The sequence below is a fragment of the Drosophila willistoni genome (genome assembly GCF_018902025.1).
Source record: "Drosophila willistoni isolate 14030-0811.24 chromosome 2R unlocalized genomic scaffold, UCI_dwil_1.1 Seg167, whole genome shotgun sequence".
In the NCBI taxonomy this organism is placed as follows: domain Eukaryota; kingdom Metazoa; phylum Arthropoda; class Insecta; order Diptera; family Drosophilidae; genus Drosophila; species Drosophila willistoni.
Genome location: NW_025814050.1, coordinates 9,874,473 through 9,895,574, shown reverse-complemented (window position 1 = coordinate 9,895,574; position 21,102 = coordinate 9,874,473). Strand labels below are relative to the sequence as shown.

The 21,102-nt window shown below is 32.1% G+C and overlaps 1 protein-coding gene across 3 annotated transcripts in view; it reads left to right on the top strand.

The window, feature by feature from the left end:
- Nucleotides 1–16,158, top strand: part of LOC6644440 (protein madd-4) — a 77,025-nt gene extending 60,867 nt beyond the window's left edge. Inside the window, exons 14-19 of one of the 3 annotated variants that reach the window (XM_023176693.2) lie at nt 1,122–1,248; nt 3,340–3,462; nt 13,579–13,944; nt 14,594–14,971; nt 15,084–15,234; nt 15,907–16,158. In XM_023176693.2, the coding sequence (XP_023032461.1) occupies nt 1,122–1,248; nt 3,340–3,462; nt 13,579–13,944; nt 14,594–14,971; nt 15,084–15,234; nt 15,907–16,052 (1,291 nt within the window). In that variant the 3' untranslated portion in view covers nt 16,053–16,158. Of the gene's footprint in view, nt 1–1,121; nt 1,249–3,339; nt 3,463–13,560; nt 13,945–14,593; nt 14,972–15,083; nt 15,235–15,906 lie in introns of all 3 variants that reach the window. The other 2 variants (XM_002067166.4, XM_023176694.2) reach the window with 2 other exon arrangements.
- Nucleotides 16,159–21,102: the final 4,944 nt, after the last annotated feature.

Sequence of the window (21,102 nt, the reverse complement as noted above, 5' to 3'; positions counted from 1 at the left end):
ATATACTTAACAATTGAATTATAAATTTAAATGAAATTTGAATACTAAATGGCAGAGAAAAAAATTAGAATAAAAATAAAAAACAAATAACAACGAATTTCAAACCTAATGAAGGCAAAAGAAATCGGTAATTTTAAATGAGCTAAATTTGCCTAGAGATTAAAAATTTAAAGGCTTAATTATCCAAGCTCTAATTTGGTTATAATTTTTTAAAACTTGTTCATTTATAATTTAGTTACATATGTATAAATTTTTTGCTTAATTTGACACAATTCAAGTTGACATTTTGTATTTGACATTTACATTTTTAACATAGAAGTTTTATTCAATAATTTTTTTTATTTTAATATAAGATTTCAACGAAGATAGCCTTAACAAAGATAAACATGAATGACAAAACTGTATAGAAATGAATTCTTTAATTGTTTCCTTAAAGTTTCTGACTATAAAGAAATATTAACTGGAAATGGGTTAACTTTTATCTTTGATAATTTACCTGTTCATTTGAGCAGAAATTGCTGTTATGAACTCTTCTGTTTAGTTTTTGATCTATTTTGCAAAATTCTCTTCTTGACCAATTTTTACTGACTATACCCTCTTCAATATGCATTCATGTTTATGCCAGAAAGTAACAAAAGATATAAGCTCTTCACTGACATATTTTCAGCAAGCGTTCAGCACCACCCTTTGACACTTTAGAGAACCCCCCATACAAAATGCAACATGTAACCCGTTGACAAACACACAAAAACAAAGCTTAATTGTTACGCTATAGATTGGTAGATGGGTGGTTGGGTAAATGGGATGTATATATATGTACCTATATATGTATATATATAATATATGTGTTAGTGTTGGTTTCGGCTTCGACTTCTCAACAAAGGCTACAGTAACACCACAAAATGCCACTCGACAAAGCTTTGTTCCAAAGAAATCCCTGCCTGAAGTTGACATTTTCGCCCACCCCCGCTTGCAACCTCTTTCTATCTTTTGCATAAAGAAAGCGTAGAAAAGGGTACAAGGTGTGTGGAGGGAAGGCCTGCATTAAGTGTTTACCAAAGTTTTGGCTTTAAGGTTTTCTAATTTTTCCCTGTTTCGTATTCCTTTCATTTTTTCACCAGGTCGTCGCAGCAGGGCACACGTCGTCGTCAACAACAGTCGGAGCGCATGCAGAATGGACGTGAACGCAATCGTCGACCAAAATCGGATGGGATTCAACATGCGGACAGCAGCATTATGGAAGATGATGTGAGTATGCTTACTATTAGAACATAAACACACATACAAACATACATACATATATGATTTGTCCCACTCTATCAACGTCATTGTCGTCGTCATCTCTAACATGTTTACATTTTAAATATGTTTCGTCCTTCCTTATACTATTTGGTCGGGTGTGGATGTTTCAGTGTGTGTGTGTATTGGATTTTGTGGTTTGTCCTTTTCTGTCAACATCAACGTAATTTGATAGTTTTTCCACTTGGCTTTCCAAGTTTTTTTTTTCTCTCTTTCAATTTTTGTTTTTGTTTTTTTCTCTCTTTTTTTTTTTATATATACTCCTATGTCGACAAATATCTGTAGATTACTCTATAGTTGTGATTTTGTCTTCTTCTTGTCGCTGGCTTTGAAATGAAATTACGTATACGTAGCGTTGGCCAAAGCAAAAAAGTAAACCAAAAGCATTTTACAATTTCTATCCCAAAGAATAGAAGAGGACAAGTGTGACCTGCTTTTCTGCCTCTTGTTCTTTTTGTCATGTTTTTGCTGACGTTGTTGTTATTGTTGTCATCGTTGTGGAGTGTTGAGAATCCTGGCAAAACCAAAAATTTTCTTGTTTGCCGAGAGAATGAATCAGGTTTGCTTTTGCGGGTCAGAATTGGGATTTATTTTGTATTTTTCTTTTCTCTTCTTTTTTTTTTTGGTTTATTTGCCAGTTTCTCAGTTGGTTGTATAAGCAGTCCAAAATTAGCGTAAATGCCTTGATTGAGTTCGTTACCATGTGATGGGAAAGTGAAACGTGGAAAGGGAATTTTGTAGTCTTTCATTTTGTAGGTGAATGAAATTGAAAATTTGCTTATAAGGGGGGAAAAAAACACGAACGATATTACCATTTGAGATGAAATAGGCTTGGAGGCATACTAGAAAGTATTAGTAGAAGTAGTTTTATATTGGAATATGCGGTTTAGGTGCAGAGAGCAGCAAATTGACTATTGTGGTAAAGGATTAGGATTTGCTTCTAAACAGAAAATGAGAAGAAAATTGATTGCTTGTGGCTAAAAGAAAATTCATTTTCAAAGTTATAGGCTGCCGTTGTTGGAATGAAACTAGTTGCTATGATTTTTTGAAGGGCCTTAAAATAACCCTGTAGTAATACATTTTCTAAAGCATTTGTGTTTCATTTCCAACTGATTGATATTAGGAATTGGAATTGGAAATTGAAGATATTGATAATTATCAAGAAAAGTCAGCTCAGTGTGATCCTAATTCAATAGGTACATTTGTTCTTTGAGGAAATGCAGAACGTAATGCATATGGAGAATAAACAAGTGCAACCAATCTAAGATGATTACAGACTGATATTAGCTGACCTGATAAATAAAGCTTACCTAACGATCAAATTTATAATAACTTGAAGCTTGAAGCTCTTAACATGAAGACTCTTTACTGAAAAGACTCTACAATATGAAGAATTTGGTATAAGTACCCATGTCTACTTTTCTAATTTTGATTTGTATCAAGTACATCTATTAACATGGAACATACTGTAGCAGCCCAGGAGATATAAAATAATCTGAAATAGTTCTAGCTAACCAGCAAAGTGCCATGATAGAAATGTGGAAAAGTGTGTAACTACAAAATTTAGTTAATATTTTTTCATGGACTAGAAAGTTTAATTGAGTAATTAAAATGTAAAACTGGTTTATGACATTTAAATTGAAATTTTATTTTTGATCCAAAGAGATATATTAACAACTTTTGTGGTGCCTAGACTTATACTTACTTACGACTCTTACAGGTTATTCTTAGTTTGTCATTTAAGCTTTGATAAATTAAGAGAACGCTGTTTTAACACACTTAACGAAATCAAAACCTCACCTTTTTGTCGCTTAACCTATGTACATCCTACTCATATCATCCATAACCACATAACTTGTAATCGAAAACCATATTGCTAATAAATAATACCACAGTTAATAACCATTTTACTATATATTTCTTTCTCTATCCCTCCCACCCCACACCAAACTATCGACTGTTCCTTGTACATAATTGCAATTGCTTGATATATCTATAAACGTATATATATAAATATGGATATATGTATTGTGTCTGTAGCAATCGCAATTAGTGCAATCGCAGGACAGAATTCCACAACCAGCTAGTGCCAGCAGCGGTGGCAGTCGCACCAAAACTTTACTGGCCATGCCATATTTTCAGGCATTGCTGAGCAATCTTCAGGTGAGAAGCATCCTTTCGCTATGCTACCTTCATTTCGCAATTCTTGTTCTTTGTTCGCTGTGTTCTTGTGTTCATGTTGGTAAACGATTTTTTCTTTTGCCAGTAGCTTTTGATTTTAATTCATTCATTACGTTTGCGTTGAATAAAGTTTTTTCTTCTTCTGTTATTGGATCTTTTATATGTCGTTCTGCAAATTCGTTTTTTTGACTTCTTTGTTTGTTCTTTTGTTTTTTTTTTTTCATTTGTACCTTGTAAAAATTTGTAACCATTAATTTGGCCAGCCAAAGACAGTGGCAGTAGTCATATATCTGAGGTAGTCGAAAATGGATGGCAGGCACAGTTCCCCGCCCACTCTTGAACTTTGTATGTGCGTGTAATTAGTGCTCTGGCAAAGTGTTGCATATAAATTTTGCAATGTCTGCATATTTATCTTTCCCCACTACCACTACTACAACTGTGCCTAGAAATTGTTGCAATTTGTCATTTTGTATGAGTTGTGAGCGCAGGTAAATATACATTTTACTGGTGGCAGTAATCAAACTATACAAAAGGAGAGCCAGACACAAGATATATATATATATTTAGCTTTTGTTATTATACAAAAAGTGTTTAAATTTTCTAACTGCTCATTTTATAATCTGAATTGCATTGACTTAGTCTATATAAAACTTAATTCGATAATCATTTAATGAAGCCATATAAGCTATAGATTAATAGAATTAAAGAGAAGTCTAAAGAATCAATTATGTTAATCGTTTTTAACTACTTTGGTATTTTCTTTTTGCTGTCTTTTGGAGGATTTGTTTTCTTTGCAACTCATTAAAAATTTACCTGACCTTATTTTTATTCTGATCAAATATATTTTTGTATTTCAGAAAACTTTTTGCATGATTTTTTTCCAAATAGTTTTTGACTAGATTTTGCATGATTTTTTACAGAAACACAAGAAACAAAATACAATTTTTCAGAATATAGATTAAAATACAAAACTTTATCCACGTAAAACATACATACATATTTCTTCATCTGTTTGATTTCCTTTGTTTTTCTTGGGTGCTCCAACAACAACAACAACAATAACAACATAACAACACACTCAACAATGGGAAACTACAAATTGTTGCATACACCAACCAAATATTCCCCTTTGAATCCTTAAAATAAAACTACAAATTAAATAATCAAAAACTTTATTATACCACGTAGGTAAAACTTTCCAAATAATTATTACGAACTAAGCACTTTTTACTTCACTTCATACATACAAACAAACAAAACGAATATTTAAAGCGCGTAAAGAGTTTCCTTCAGTAAAAGAGTATGCAAAAAGAAAAACTGAAAAAGAAAAACACTTCAACTATCGGATATACCATAATGAAAATTAATTAAAATATTTTCATTAAATTGGCCAACAAGGAAAGGAAAGTCTTCCTCTTTATGCAACTTTTTGCGCGTCTTGTTGTGCCGCCTGCCCCATCAAAAGACATTTTCTGTTTGCTGCTGCTCGGAAAATGAGCAAACAATTGGCATAATAGTAATAATACTAGCTGGGGAAAATTGCTGCACAAAGTATAATTTTCATCAACAATATTAATGTTATTAAAATTGATGTGTTTTGAAAATGTGCATGAATGAGAGCGAACATCTATATTATTTTTTCTCGCTTTTCCTGATTGCAAAATGTGCAATGTTTTTTTTTTTTTTTTTTTGATTGACATCAATTTTGTCAATGTTTTTTGATTGCATTTTTGAAATCTAATTAATTCTATTCTATCAATATACTAATCAACACAACCACTACATATCATACGTGTTCATATGAGTGAGCAAATGCAAATATGTGGATTTAAATCGAGAAAAAAATATGAGCATAAATCGAACAATTTAATTAAATTTAAATTACCTTAAATCACATTTTTCACTCTAATTGGCATAGTGCTGGGATTCATATGTAGAAAATAAACTAAAATCAGCAGCTCAACGTCAAAGTTTATATACTCTTAAAATTTTTTTTTCTTTCAAAATTTTAAAATTAAAGTAATATTCTTCAAAGAGGAATTTTTTACTGTTCAGTAGTGAAGACTAAAAACTATCCCCATGGAGCTTAAAGTATTTGAATTTGGTTGATTTTAAAATATTTTCATTGATTTTTTAAGTTTAAGTTTTCTCCTAAAAAATTCCAATACAAAGTAGTTTAGTTCCTAACTTTGATCATTAACACTAAACTCAGTTTGAATCTATTCTGAACTGTCATTGGAAGTGTGTAAGATATAAAATCACTTCTTAATTTCAGCGTCGCTTATAAAAAAAGGATCCGTTAAGGACCGAATAGAATAAAATAATATTTCTCACAAACGGCTATGAGCTGATAAATAAGTTAAGCTAGTTAGTTAGTTGACAATCAGAAAGAAGGCAACTCAAGTGGACTTACAAACATCTGTATTAATGCCTTATACTATCTGATCCGTAAAGTACTTGATTAAAGTACTTCTTTTATATTCAATTTGATTCTTCAAATATATAGTTTTCTGGCAAAGAGATGAATCTATTTTCACAAATGAAGTTCGGGTCTAGGTCATGTCACACTGCACAACAATTTGATTGTAGCCTTTGTGAGAGTATTCGATTTCCATAAATGTGCAAATACGTTTGAAAATTAAATTTAGTGAAAATTGCACTTAGCTTTAGTTTTTAGTGGAGAGAAAACTCGACAGTTATTGCCATAAAATAGACTGGCAAAACATTTGTACAAATATTTGTACTTACATGAAAATAGATATAGTAACGTTTGCTGTAAAAACTCATAAAAAATTTACAATTTTTATTTATTGAAATTACGTTGAAATTATTTGTTGTATGAATTGCGAAGTTTCTCTTATTTGTTAGTTATTTCTAGGTTGTATATTTGTTTTGCATGCAAAAAACTCAATTAAAACATATTTAAACTATATACAAATGACCTATTTATATCTATTTGTACATATCTTTATATATCTATGCATATCTGTGTCAATTTTTATTCAACTAATTAATTATGCATTTAATAATTTGAGCTGTGTTGTTGTTGCTATAAGGCTGATATGCCAGCTAGGTAAGTGCCATGCCATTACGTGCAGTGAAAAGTTTTACCCATATGCATAAAGTATATAAATGGGAAAAATGTGCAGACCAACAAACAATTAGTAACCAAAAAAGAAAAGAAAAACCCAAAAAAACTTAATTTATTAATTGAAAAGTTTTTCTTTTTACCGCGCGAGCGCATATAAACGTTTTTCGGCTAGCCACATAAAAGTTAAACTAGATAAATGACGAAATGTGCAATACAATTTTTTGGTTTTTTTTTTGGCATAGAAAATTAGCTTTTAGTCAACGTAAACGTCGTCTATGTTACACCTGACGCTTTGCTAGAAATTTCCCTTCTTGTGGATGTGTGTGTGTGTGTGTGTGTGTTGCGGTTTTTATATCCTTTAGCTATAGAAGGCTGATATGGGTAGATGGGTATTTGGTGGCATAAAATGAGCAGAAGGAAAGCCTTTGCTTTTTCATACAGTAATTGAATTTTAAAGCCTTCTATCGAAAACTTTACGAACACTGTTACTCCTTTTTGTTTAACAGATTTGTATACCTATTAAAACACTTATGTATCAGTTCAGATTCATTTCAGAATCAGTTTTTTGCAAATTAACAAATTGTAAAACAAATTAGTTAATGAATCGGTTGGAATAAAGACAAAAAAATTATTCGTTGTATGTACTACGAATCAGTTTGTTTCAAAAAAAGAACATACATTTTTTAAGTGAATATAAAAAGTTGTACTACTGGGTAACTTTATGTCGGTGTTCCGACTTCAGTCGAAGTTCCTTCGGTTCCTTTTTGGCAACCAAAATTTATAATGCAATAGAAAATAAATTAAACCATTGAGACCCGGTGGAAGAGCGCGGCATGTCTAACATCAACATGTGCGAGAGCAAAGAGTGCAAAAAAATGGAGCAAAAAGAAAGTTGTTGGGAGTAAAAGTATGTGATTCATTTCTACAGTGCTGGCCATAACATAAGGTCGTGTGCTTGAAAATTGTGATTCAATTTAGATGAAGAATTGAAATTTATATGAAAATTGCCGACTTACGGAAGAAAGAAAATAAAATCCATTCTACTTACATATGTACAAATATCTCCTTTACAATGCCAATAAAGTTGAATTGATATCACTTCGATAATATTGATGACAAGTCGATATATAATCCATCCATGCTGAGACTACTATACATATAGTCTAAACTGTAAAATAGTCAAATATTTTTATTTGCTATTTCCTACCAAAATTCATTTTCTTGTTCTCATATTAAGGTTTTAGTTTCGTATTCATCTATTTAAGTTCTTCTTTTATTACAGTTTTAGTATTGAGCTTAACCAAGCGCATCTTTTTACCTTCAAAAAAATATTAACCTATTTAACCAATTGTTAACTTGGATGTATTATTATTCTAAAATACAGTGCTTATCATATTTATAACCCACTTTTTAAAGAAAAGAACACATTGTCTGAAAATTTTTCCCAAATGACATATTGCTCCAAAATCTTGAAAAATAAGTTGTGCAATATTTTAACTTTGAATTAAGAACAACTTTTTCACTTAAAATATATTTAATAACGATTTCTTGAAAAGAAGTATAAATCTATTTAAACTAATAATTTTCAATTTGGACTCACAGAAGAGTAACTCCTATATAATCAATTGTATTTTGATTCCAAATTTTTAACTTTTGGTTAATGCGTATATCAATTTTCACCACATACTGTAGTTAGCTACTTTGACGACAAATTCTCTAGTCGGCAAAGAAGAAGAAAAAATGTATACATATATATGTAGTACCAAAACCCAAAAATTTCAACTGACTGGCTCTCCATCGTCCGTATGCAGATTAGGCAAAAATAATTTATGAAGCGCAGCCAAGCGCAACTCAGACCATCAGCAGACTCAGTTTTAGATCCCAGACTGACTTTGGGAACACATACATATATAGGACTCGGAGTGCAGTTGTGGATGGTATTGCGATACGGCAAACCATTTTCACAGGCGGCAAGCATTTATCAAAGCTAGTTACCGTAAAATTGTAAGCCACACATACACACACACACACACAGACACACAAACACTTATTTATACCCTTTCCCACACACTCACACAGACACACACACAGGATTATATCTAATTTTGGTACTAAATTTTTGTTGCACATTTTCTCTGGTTAGCCAAAAAACATGCGAACCGCAAAAAATATTTAGCCAAGCCAAACAGGACACACATTGACAGACATAAAAACCCTCTCACACTCACGCACACACACACACAGAGATATATGTATATATAGGTTGAGGCAGGACCATATGCTAACTGTCAATTGAGGTTGAAAGCTTGCGGCACATTGATTAACTCTCTCTTACTCATTCTCTTTTTCTCATAATAATAATAATTTTCCATAATTGTTAAAAATAAAATATATTTGCATTTCATTTAGTGCCAAGCTCTTATGCAATTCTCCGTGTGAGTGTGTGTTCATTTGGCTCTGTGTGCGTTTGTGCGGCATTTTTGGACCAAATTAATGTCCTTTTCATAAAGCGACTTTAAAATTTAATAATAAAATACATCAATTTCTGCAATTGTTGACAGTTTAATGAGCCTAAAATTTAAATATTTATGACTTAATCTGTTTATTGGTTAGCAAATATAATCGGACTATGAACTGGGGATGGAAATACGTATGCGTTTTAGTATTTGCAATATCAAATTAAAGAAGACTTTTAAAATGATTGTTTAATTTGTAATCTGTATATTCTATTTTAGTCTCATTTAAGTTTAATTTCGTTAAAATCTTTATAAACAAAAAAAAAAAAACAATTTTTCAATGTTTTTATGGACATGTTACCCATAGACCAATTTCTCTTTTAACTCATTAAACTTATGCACATAGATGAGGAAACGTTTCAATGCAAAATAAATCTTAGCTTAGTTTTACCTTTAGCAATCAAAATGAAAATAATTTTATTCCTATTTTAAAAGGATAAATTTACCTAAAAAGAGAAATAAGAACTCTAAATTTATAAAGCACTATAGAGCTTTTTAACTGCTTCGATTTATTATGATATATTTTTTAAAAAGGTTTACATTATCTGATTCTGCTTTGAATGTTAGCCGTACATATATTTGCTAGGGATATTGATACTCCAAAGTTTATTTTTCATCTTTTATTAGTAAATTTTGTCTTAAGTATGCAATACTTTGTTTTCATCTAACTAATTAATCCAATGAATGAGCTCATCGTATATACGTTCCAACATCTGACATCATTTGAAGTCATTCCATGGCATTAATTTCAATTTCAAACCATTTTACTTCACTCATCTCTCTAGCTCCGTGAGCTTGCTTTATTGGAGTCCATAAACTTCAATTTGATTTTATGATGAATGGAAATCCTGGGCAATTTCATTTTTAATTGCATTGTTTGCCATTGAGAGCAGCTCATTAGCAACTCATCGTTATCATCACCATCATCATTATCATCATTATCATTATCAGTAGGAGATGAGGAAAAGCTGCTATAGTCAATTGCCACACACTTCTACCTGAAGCACATTTTATTGATTAGCTATCAGCATACAAATTATGGGCCATAGCTAAGGCTATATATTTATGTATAGGAAACTAATGCATTGACTTCAACCTAGGCCGATCCCAATTAGCTAAGTAACTGCAACCCGCCTGTTCGGGGTCTTTCATCAATTTTCCTTTTTGGCCTCTAACAAATAATTTATGACCCAACACATTTGGTCTATTAATTATATTAGGACCAAAGCTGGAAAAACAAATTTTCTTTCATTTCCCAGGCCGACAAATTTTATTTTTTTTTCTCTCTCTCTGTCTCGTGTTATTTTTTTTGTGTGTTTTGGCTTGTGGAGAGCGCTAAAGCGCGTTAATAAATTTCCATCCCGTCATCCCGGCATCCTTGTATCCTGGCAGCCGTCCTCTATGCGGCAAATATAGCTGCTATACATATTCGTCATTCCAAGCGCAAATGATTTAAAACAAGTGAAATGCTTTGCGCATTTTAATTTTGATTGCAACTATTTATTAATGCCAGGAAGCTGGGCCACACTGAGCCAAAGCTGAAGCTGGGCTAAATGCAAGCATGTTGTTGAAGAGGAGGCTGCAGTTGCAGGATTCTGCCTCCTTGGCACTTTTACCCTCGCTCCATTTAAACTCCATGCCATTTGGCTGCAATTTTGCTGCATATATATTTTTGTGAGTGTGTTTTTTTTTTGTTTTCATATTAATTTTCTATTTTTTTTTTACATTGAAAGTTAAATTAAATGAAATGACATACATTTTGGTTGAGTTGTCGGTTCACGTTGCTTTTGGTTTTGCAACTAGTTGGATAATTTTGTGCAGCAGTGTCTGCTGGCATCGCCTGTCAGGCGTGAGAATTTAACGATGTGCGTTTGGACAAAAATATGAGCTTTTCTTTTTTGTTGTTTTTGGTTTGCCATTCCCTGCCACCTGCCAAAGAGTTCATAAAATACGTTATGAGTTGCTAATGAGAGATTTGAATTTGTATTGAATGTATCACATGCATCTAAATGACTGCCAGGTGCGAAATGAAGATGGAAATGCAACATATTTTAGCCTAATTAAGACTGCTAATAAGGCAATAAAGTGTTATTTGGAACTAGCATTTTGTGGTTTAAAAACATAGCGTTCTTTAATATAACTTTATTTTTATTGGGGTTTTTTTTAATAACGTGGTAAATTCTTGGGATAGAAAGAAAAAACAACGTGATAAAATGTGCTCCGATTGAAAATCCTCAGGAGTTTAAAAAAAAATCACACAAAATGGTATTAATCATCGTCAAGATTAAAAAAGGAAAACGAAATGTGTTCTTTTCATAAAAAGATAGTACAATTAAATTAAATCGTTAGCAGTTCGAACGATTTCTCTTATAGATTGGTTAAAAATTGCTACAATCTAGCGTTACCACTTTTAGTTATTCTTACTTTATCTTGGGCTTCAAACGATTTTGATTGTTGTTATATGTTGAATGCTGATACATTTTGAACTCCAATGAAAAAATTAGCAAATAAATTACAATTAAAGAGAGAAACAGAAATGAGAGAGAGAGAGAGAAAGAGGGAGATCTACGAACTTAGTGTAGGGATTTCATAATTGTATTTGTCTGTTCTATGCACTGGACTTCATTAAATTCAAAGCAACACGAAAAATGTTGCTTTTTTTGTTGCTTTGCAATTTCTGTTTTCTTTTTTTTGTACTGAGGAATCTTTTCATAGTTCAAACAAAGGCTGCCTATGGGATATTTTTGCAAAAATTTAAAATCCAACCAAAATCCAAAAACGTAGGCATGACTTTGAACTAATTACAGTTGCCCAAAAAAGCGCAACGCATGACAGTCATAAGAGCCAAGGCAACACACAAAATACTAGCCAAAAATTCCCTAGACCCATGACCTCAACCACCCACCCATAGCCCCATCGATGTTGCTACCATATTGACAACAACAACAATAGAAGCAGCAGTAACAGCAACAAGAACCAAAGTTCCGATTGCGGTGCCAACAATAAAAGGCAATGGAGGCGTCATCGTCATTGTCGCTGCTGGCTGTTGTAGAGCTGGCTAACAAATGTCAAAATGGGCGGTTAAAATGGGAGGTAGTTTGGGGAACAGAAGTCGACCAGGCTGCACATAAAAGCGCAGTAGCAGCAACAGCAGCAGCAGATGCAACCGGCTGGTTGCAGCAACAACAAAAAACCCCAAAAACTATGCAAACGTATTTGTCGGTTTCAAGTGCCACTTGGGAAATCATCTCTGTGTGCCTCCAACTCGACTCGAAATCGGTTCTACTAGCTTTAGTTCTCCTTCAACTCCTTCTCTCTTTCTCTCTTTCTCTTAATGTATATCTCCCTTTCGTTTCTCTCTGTGCAGCTGTAAATGAAAACGAGCAGCGCAATGATGTTGACGTTAGACCAGGACAATGCTTTTTGACAATAAGCTTCATAGTGTGGGAGCCGTTTTCATAAGGGTTTGAGGTTTGTTTTCTAGTTGCGAAAACTGTGTTCAAGTCATTTCCAACGACACTTGAAAAAAGGCCAAGATAACGAACATCAAAAAATTAAAAATCCACAAAAAAACAAAATATCCTATTCTCTTCTCTGCAATGCATTTCCTTGTTGACTGCTGTAAGGGGACCCATAAGAACACAATAAAGTAAAGATAAATTTGAAAATATTCGATATGCTCATTAAAGAAAGTTTAGACTTCAGACTGCAATATTTGATGAAAGAGCATAGTTTCCTTTTAGCCCATGACTTAATCCTTTTAAGTGACCAATCAAAGACAGGCATTTGTGGCATTTGCTAAGTTGATTAAAACATCAATCCCTTTAAATTTGGAATTGTCTCTATGACCTAAAGAATAGTGATAAAAGATAATATATAATTTTATTCCATACTAAATATCCCAATTTAAATACTCCTTATATATAGAGGTCCACCATTCTCAAGGAGTGGCCGTTTAGTTCATTTTTGAGTTTACAATTTCTTCAAGTGTATCAAAAGCTTCGAAATATCCTATTTTTTTTGTCCAAAAATCCATTGGCCGCATTTGGTAGTCAAATTTCTAGCGAGATGTGTTAGACAGGGTACATAGACTGAAAAAGAGAGAGAGGTGGTTGGATTAGGGTAGGGTACAGAGGTTCAATGGCTAATCGGATTTTGCAGTTCGTAGTCAGTCAACGTGAAGCAATTGATGTGGGCAATTCAAGTGGCTATGCATGAAGAATGCACACATATTCGTCCACACACCCACACACACAGACACACACAAATTGACTCACATTACACGTTATGGCAGGGGCAACAGGAAACGTGGCAGCCATTGGAAAAAAAAATGGAAAACACCAACCCAAAGATTTTACCTCAGCGCATATTTAAGCCAACAACAACAACAACTACAGCATAGGCTCGACATGTATTTTTCAAGCATTTAAGCCTAACAAACAAAATTTTTCTTCCTTACACGAATATCCACAGTTACTATGGCCCTTGCAGCGTTTCAAGGATTCACGTGGCCAACATTTGCTGCATGGCGAGGCGATCAAGTATGGCGTTGATTTGGAACCTCAACATTTCGAGCAAGATGAACCAGTGCGTGTGATGACCAAAGAGCTAAATATCGAAGCGAAAGCTATGGGGGAAACGACTGAGGCGACGCAACCACCCCATATGCCGCATGCAAGATGGGAGACAGCAACCACTGCAACAACTACAACAACAACATCAACAACAACACCAAAAGCAACAACATTGTCGTCAACAAATTTGAGCATTGAAAGCGATGGCTTTATCTACAAATGGCATTTGGGTGATTGGTCCAGATGCAGTCAGGAATGTGGTGCAGCTGGCAGTGGTTTACAGGTAAGATATGTTAGATGGAAATTTCAATTGAAGAACCATTCAAGACACAGCAAGTACCTTAAACTATTGGTAAGGTTTAAAGCAAACCAAAGGAAAGTGGAAATCGAATAAATCAAAAATTCTGTTGTTCCTCAGTTTGAACAGAAAAGTACTGAAAGGTAGTTTCATTGGGGTTAACTATATCATATAGGGCTGCTTATGAGAGATCCCCATGAATATGGGGATTTTTAATCTAGCCTTAGAGTTGTTCCTCTGAGATTTTTTGGCCACATAGAATGAAGATTTGATTTTCTTAAGTGCTTTATAGAGCCACAATAATATCCCCTAAAAGATTCTTTTAATCATTTTAGTTTTCCTAATCGAAAAAGAATGCTCAATTCACTTTTCTTCTCCATGCCAGAGGCATCTGGTGGCATTAATGCAATAATTAGCCAAATGCACAGCAAATTCCCAGTCCACAAATCTGACTTCAGTAGCAGCCTCATAAAATCAAGCACAAGATTAAATATTTTAACAGCCAAAGGTCTCGACATGGGCCACAATCTACTACCTTCAACCTGCTGGCTTGCTTGCGTTGTACTTTCTTATTTTATGGGCAAAAATTTATTTTCTTGTATTTTTTTGCTGTTTTTTTTCTGTTCTCCCAAAGCGCCGCACATTAAGCTGCCTGCGAGAGGCAAAGGCCGGGAATGGCAATACCAACACCAACACCAACACTAACAACAAGGACAATGAAAACGACATGGTGGACAATTCAAAGTGCACCGCCCACGGCCTGGACATGCCCGACACGTTCCAGAGCTGCGGCAATGAGCCCTGTCCTCAGTGGACCAAGGGCGATTGGACTTTGTGCCAGAACTCCCGCTGCCATGGTCGGAATACGGCTGTGCAGCGTCGTGAGGTAAGCTGCCGGTATGAGAACGGCAGTTTGGGCACGGCTTGCGATGAGTACGAGAAGCCTCTGGTGCGTCAGGAATGTTACAATGAGCGTTGCAAAGGCGTTTGGCGTGTGGAGCCTTGGTCTGAGGTAGGTTGGCGCGACCCCTCTAGCTTCAGGTCCTGCTCCTGTTGCTGTTCCTGGGGTGCTTATTAAAAAACATTATCAATTAATGTCCTACAATTTTTGCTGGTTTTTGCAGTGTAATGCTCCGTGCAGTCGCCAAGGCATCAAGTACCGCATACTGCAGTGCGTTTGGTATGGCACTCGTCGGCCAGCTGGCAATGTGTGCAAACATCAGCCCCGCCCAGCGGTCAGAAAGGTCTGCAAGAGTCCACCCTGTCAGGCAAAGTGTGAGTAGTTTTAGTACTAATTATTAATGTAAATGGAATAATAATAATTTAGTTTGCATCGATAAGTGTTGTAATGAAAATTGCACCATTAAAGTTAATCATCTCTAAATCAAACTAGATTTTAAGGGCTAAACTAAGAATATATGCTAAAAAATAGTTGTCCCCATCGAAATCTAAGTGATATCCTTGAAGGACTAGAATTTTAAATTTGTAATTTTTTATTTTTTATTTGGATTTTAAAAACTTGAAAACTTAGCTATGAAATCATTTAAGATTTTGTTTAATACATTTTAATAGATGTGAAGATTTTGATAATTAAAGAAGTCTGAAATGGGCACAATAAAATTTATTTATTATTTATCTGTCCATCTGTTCTATCTAAACTGGTATTTTAGATTTTTATTCGGTGCTTATTTTTCGGTATCGGACCGTTTGTTATCGGCTGAACAGGAAATTCAATTGAGATCTACGAGAGCAGGAGATATAGCTATTATGATCCGAAAGTAGAAAGAAGGCAATCAGCACTGTGGCTACAAAGAAAAAAGCATGTGAAACTAATTTTAATGGGTGTTATTTTTACTAATATGCAGAAGAATATTTATTTTAAGACAGTGTAAGAAGTTACAATATAAACAAAATGTTTAATAAATTGTTTTTTTTAACACTTTTCAGTGTCCGCATCGGCAGCTTTGCATTGTCACGACTCGTCACGTTATTGTCGCAATGCTCGATCTATGGGTCTATGTCGACTGCATCGATATAAGGAGAAATGCTGCAATTCATGCCAACAATCGGCCCATCAATATATATTCCAGTAGTTGGACTTTTTGTAGTTGGTCTGCAAGCAATTGCTCTAAGTAACTTGGAGTGAAACATTAAGCAAATGAAAAATGAAAAAAACAAAAATAAATAAAAGCAAGCATAGCAAACATATACATAAAAGTTAAACTTATGCATATTGTATGTGTATGTATTACTAAAACTAAAAACTACAATTAAAAACAATTCTTAATCTAATAAAAAAAATATTTAGTTTTGAACAGCAACTGCAACAACCAACAAAAAAAAAAAAAAAAACAATCGCATAGTTAAATGTAATTTAAAAATTTTCATTAATTTAGATTTTACGCGAATTTGTTATAACATTGATTTGAGCAATTAAATTAAGCATAAATACCTACATAAATACATATACATACATACAAAACACATATTTACATATTGATTAGACAGCGTAAGATGGGTTAATTACTTTGTCAAGACAATTTAATTAGTCCGCTTTCAAATTGAAGAGAAGCAGCTTTGCTTTAAGCAATACTAAAATTGAAAGCAACAACCAGAAACTAAACTACTAATAAAAATTAAAAGCAAATAAAAAAAAAAAAAATCATAGTAATTAAATGTCAATAAGCGCTGCTTCAATGCAAAATTTAAATGTAAAATCAAGTTAGTAACTGAACTAAATTAAACTACAACAATGCATCTAGCCCCTCCCCCTTCCTACTCCTAAGTAAAATGTTGTGAAGAATGTCACATTTTGCCATGACTAGCTTAAATATATAGAGACAAAAAAAAAAAAACGAAAACCCAAATCACTAAATCAGCTAACTTGCCGAGCGTTTAAATAAAATTATATAAATTCAGCACAGTTACCTAAAGTAAATATTTATAACAAATATAATTGTAAATATTATATAGTATATAATAAAGAGAAAAACAAAACGGCAAGCAAAATTGTCAATTCTTAGAAATCGTTTGTTAAATTTTCATTTTGCATTTATAGAAATTTAATAATATACATTTCCAACTCTGAATATTGTAAATAACAAACATTATTTCATTTCAAGGCTAAAACTAAAAAAAAAAAAAAACACAAAACAAAATATATATAAATAAATGTATGGAATATTTGTAATTAGTTTTTTATGAGCGAAATTGTTTTATAAAACAAGAAATTAAAACAAAGATCCGACAAATGTTGAAAGCATAAATAAATGTTTAAATTGTTAAGCTAAAACACAAAAAGTAAAGAAAAGGAAAAAGGTTATAAATTAACTTACATAAATACATATATAAAGTAACCATAACCCATGTTAAACACAAAAAAAAAAACAAACACACTCACACACACACACACACACACACACACACAAAAACAACACACTCACTCGTATACAACAAAGATATGATTAATATTATAATTGAAATAAGCGAAGACACAGCGAAAGTAACTGCTAAAAATACTGTAAGAATTTAAACAATACAAAAACAAAAAACAAACAAAAAAACACGAAATGAAATAAAAGAAACTGAAATAAATATTAAATATTAAAAATATATAAAGTGTGTGTGCTTATTTAATTGTTCTAAAGTGCCCGAATAGTAAACCAAATGCAAGAAATCCCAAAGAGCAAGTGTGAAAATGTGTTGCCTACTTTTTAGAGTAAACTACGAGAAGAAAAAATTATCATGGAACTGATAAGAAAACTAACTATTGTCACATAAAAAAGCTTTTAGCCGATATCACCACCATCTGAAAAGCCTCATACGAAACCAGTCAGAACGAAATGAACAGGACGAAACCAACTAAGCTTAAATGTGCTAAAAAGCTTTTGGGTCCTTGAAAATGCTAGCGGCTTTTTCACACGCTTATGTTGTTCAAGTTTTGTGAAATACTAAATTAACTTAACATTTTCTGTTAACTACTGATGTGTAAATGACGTCTAGATGGAGTCTTTTGCGATGTTAATAAAGTCCTTATTGCTAAAAGTATTCTATCTTGATAAATAAATATTTCTTACACCTTTGGTAAAACAATCGATGACAATTCTTATGCTGCTTTAAAATAATAAATCAAATTCATAGATTTCATATTGAAAATAAATTAATGGAACAACATTTTGTAGACCAACGTTTAAACATTTAATTTAGTAATTATTTATATTAATGTAATATCAAAATAAAGAAATAAACTTCTGCAATATCCTTATTCACCTCAATTGCTTTGTATTCTTTTTACATGTAAAAATTAAAAATTTTTGGCTAAGTATGTGTTCAATTTTAAAAATATATTAAGAACATTATTGTTAATATCTTTAATGATATTTAAAATTGTTATAAATATTTATATATGTAGTTAATATCACCAAAAGATAAATATCTTCCATATCTGTATAACCGATAATAAATACTTTGTGATTCTTAAATAAATGTTCAATGATTTAGTTAATATATTTATATATAGGTACATGTATATGTATATGTGGAAGACTTCAGAAAACTTCATTGAAGTAAAAGTTGATTTGCAGTAAAAATAAAGTAAAATACCTTACCTTAAAAATACCTCCTCTTGCCATTACCATCTTTATTTTTTTACAATAAGAGGTATCCATACATATTTAATGAAGGAAATGTCTTGGTAAAAAAAATTTTAAATAAAGAAATTAAAAAAGAAGTAGCGGAAATAAATCAATATGCATGTGCATGAAGTTTTTTTTGTTTTTTTTTTTGCCAATTCTTATAAAATTGCTTGCATAAGGCATTACACTTAAATTAAACGAACATATTGATTATTTGTAATTAGTCGCGTAACCAATTAGCTCAGTTTTAATCTATCCACTCAACAACATATGTCATTTGCCGAGAGGCTTTTAAATGCCAAATATACGAATGTCCACAAGATTACATACATATATACATATATTGGTATTATCTTTCAACCACACCTATATATAGGTATGTATATATAAAATATATTTTATATGCAAACATAAATGATTGCTATGCCCTTGGCCAGTATGAAATCCAAGTTCCATTCGTTATAGTCATACAAAATGATGAGCAAAGCGCATTAATGCACTTAATTTTATTGGTTTCTATAATTCATGGTTGTAAGCGGCAAAATAAAGCAGTTACAATAATCCTTTAGGCACTGTGGGGATTATATACCATAAAGGTAAAAACTTGTACAAAACATTCATAAGTTAAATGGAATATAATGCGCTCTTAAGGCCAAATAAAATCAGAGTCTATACTACTATTATTATAATTAAGTCCAACAATTGTAATGAAGGCTATACTTAAATATGAATCTAAATAACTTTTGGTCCTGATTCTTCTGAATATATGTACATAAAAGTTTTATAAAGATAAATATCATAAGTAGTTAAGGGCACTGACAAAGCGGTAAGTAGAGTAGTAAAAAAGAAGAAATATCCACGTGGTGACCGAACAATCTAAAAAGAAAAGGCTGAGAAAACAGAAATAGAGCAAATAGTCGCAATGAATAGATAATTATCTATTATTATAATTTTTGACAAACAATTAAAATATTTGTATGTAATAAATATGGTAACCAAACAAATATAATATATAATATAATAATAAGTAACTATATGTATAATTAGATATACATAAGTATGCTTAACTGATTTGATAAAAGTAAAGTTTGAAACAGATTTGAAACACTGGAGTTCAAATAAGACTATGAGATTTATATAAAGATTTTAAAAAATATTATACTATAAAAAGTTATACCCATACATGGCCATGTAGAGCGTATAATAAATTAACCGGATGTTTGAACAAAGTGAAGAAGACGTGAAGAGCATATACATATAGCTGTCGATGCTAGAAAGCTACTGAAATTGAATTTAGTATCTAAGGTTTTTATTATTTAATTGAACGAAATTTATGAAAAAGAACTAAAACTTTTAAAATAGTTCGCACTACGAGGATATATAAACTTTTCTCATTTCTATTTGATACTGTTCCTTAATTTCACAATTTAGGATAGAATATTTTTTTGTTTTTTTTTTATATAATGGCGGCCAAAGATTTGACACTTAAATTTTATCACCTAAAATTCTGATTTCATTAGATTTTTATATAATGTTAGTGAAAAGTTTTGATGTGTTAATTTATAGCGTTGAGTTGATTATTCTATTGAGATGATATGTATTGTAATTTTTGTTTTTTGAATGAATTTTGATAAAAAGGTCCAGCAAAAAAAAAGACAGCTTTTGAAAAGTCGTAAAATTGGTTGTACGCCTTTGGACCCTAGTTTTAGGTCTAGTAAAACTAAGATAAACTGTATATCAGACATTTTGAATTTGGCCTCAGGGTCTAATTTGGAGCCAATTCAAAAACCCAATTTTGTATGTATTCTTTTGGTCTTCCTGATTGGGCGTCATTTTACGCAACTAACTCATTCTAAAGTAAAACTACACGTGACCTATGAAAGATAGTGAACTAAATTTCCCGCCCAATGAGATTGTTCATAAAAATCGGATAAAAATTAAAGAGACTTCGTTGCCGTGCTAAAACAGGTGTTTTTATTTTTAGCAAAACACCCGAACTATTTCCGTCTCTTTTTTTTCGCGTGAAATCTACTGCTGCTTGGGTAAAAATGGAAGAACAGATATAAGTGCCTTTATATTTTGTGTATTTTCAATTTGCTCAACATTCTCACCGTTCGCTGTTCGTTTATTTAAGTAATACTTGTGAAAGTTTTTAACCATTAAATTTACCTAACTAAGTTGCTCCATATTAACTAAATATTTTAGAAAGTAACACTTGTTATTGGTTTTGTTTACATTTTTCAAAAAGTATATTCATATATTGCTGTATATAAATTTAAAAACACCATTTTTACTCAAAATTGCAAATGCAGAGGTACATTTTTTGGAGAATAAATATAAAAAAACAGTTAGTTTTTTGTTTATCGGTGTTCGTCTTTAAGGCAACTATAAATAATATTAAATTATGATTAACATTACATCAATTAGACAATGTGACCTTGTTTGAAAAATGTTGTTTAAGAAAAGAATGCATTAGCCAAAGTTTTTCGCAATGTACATGGACAAGTCA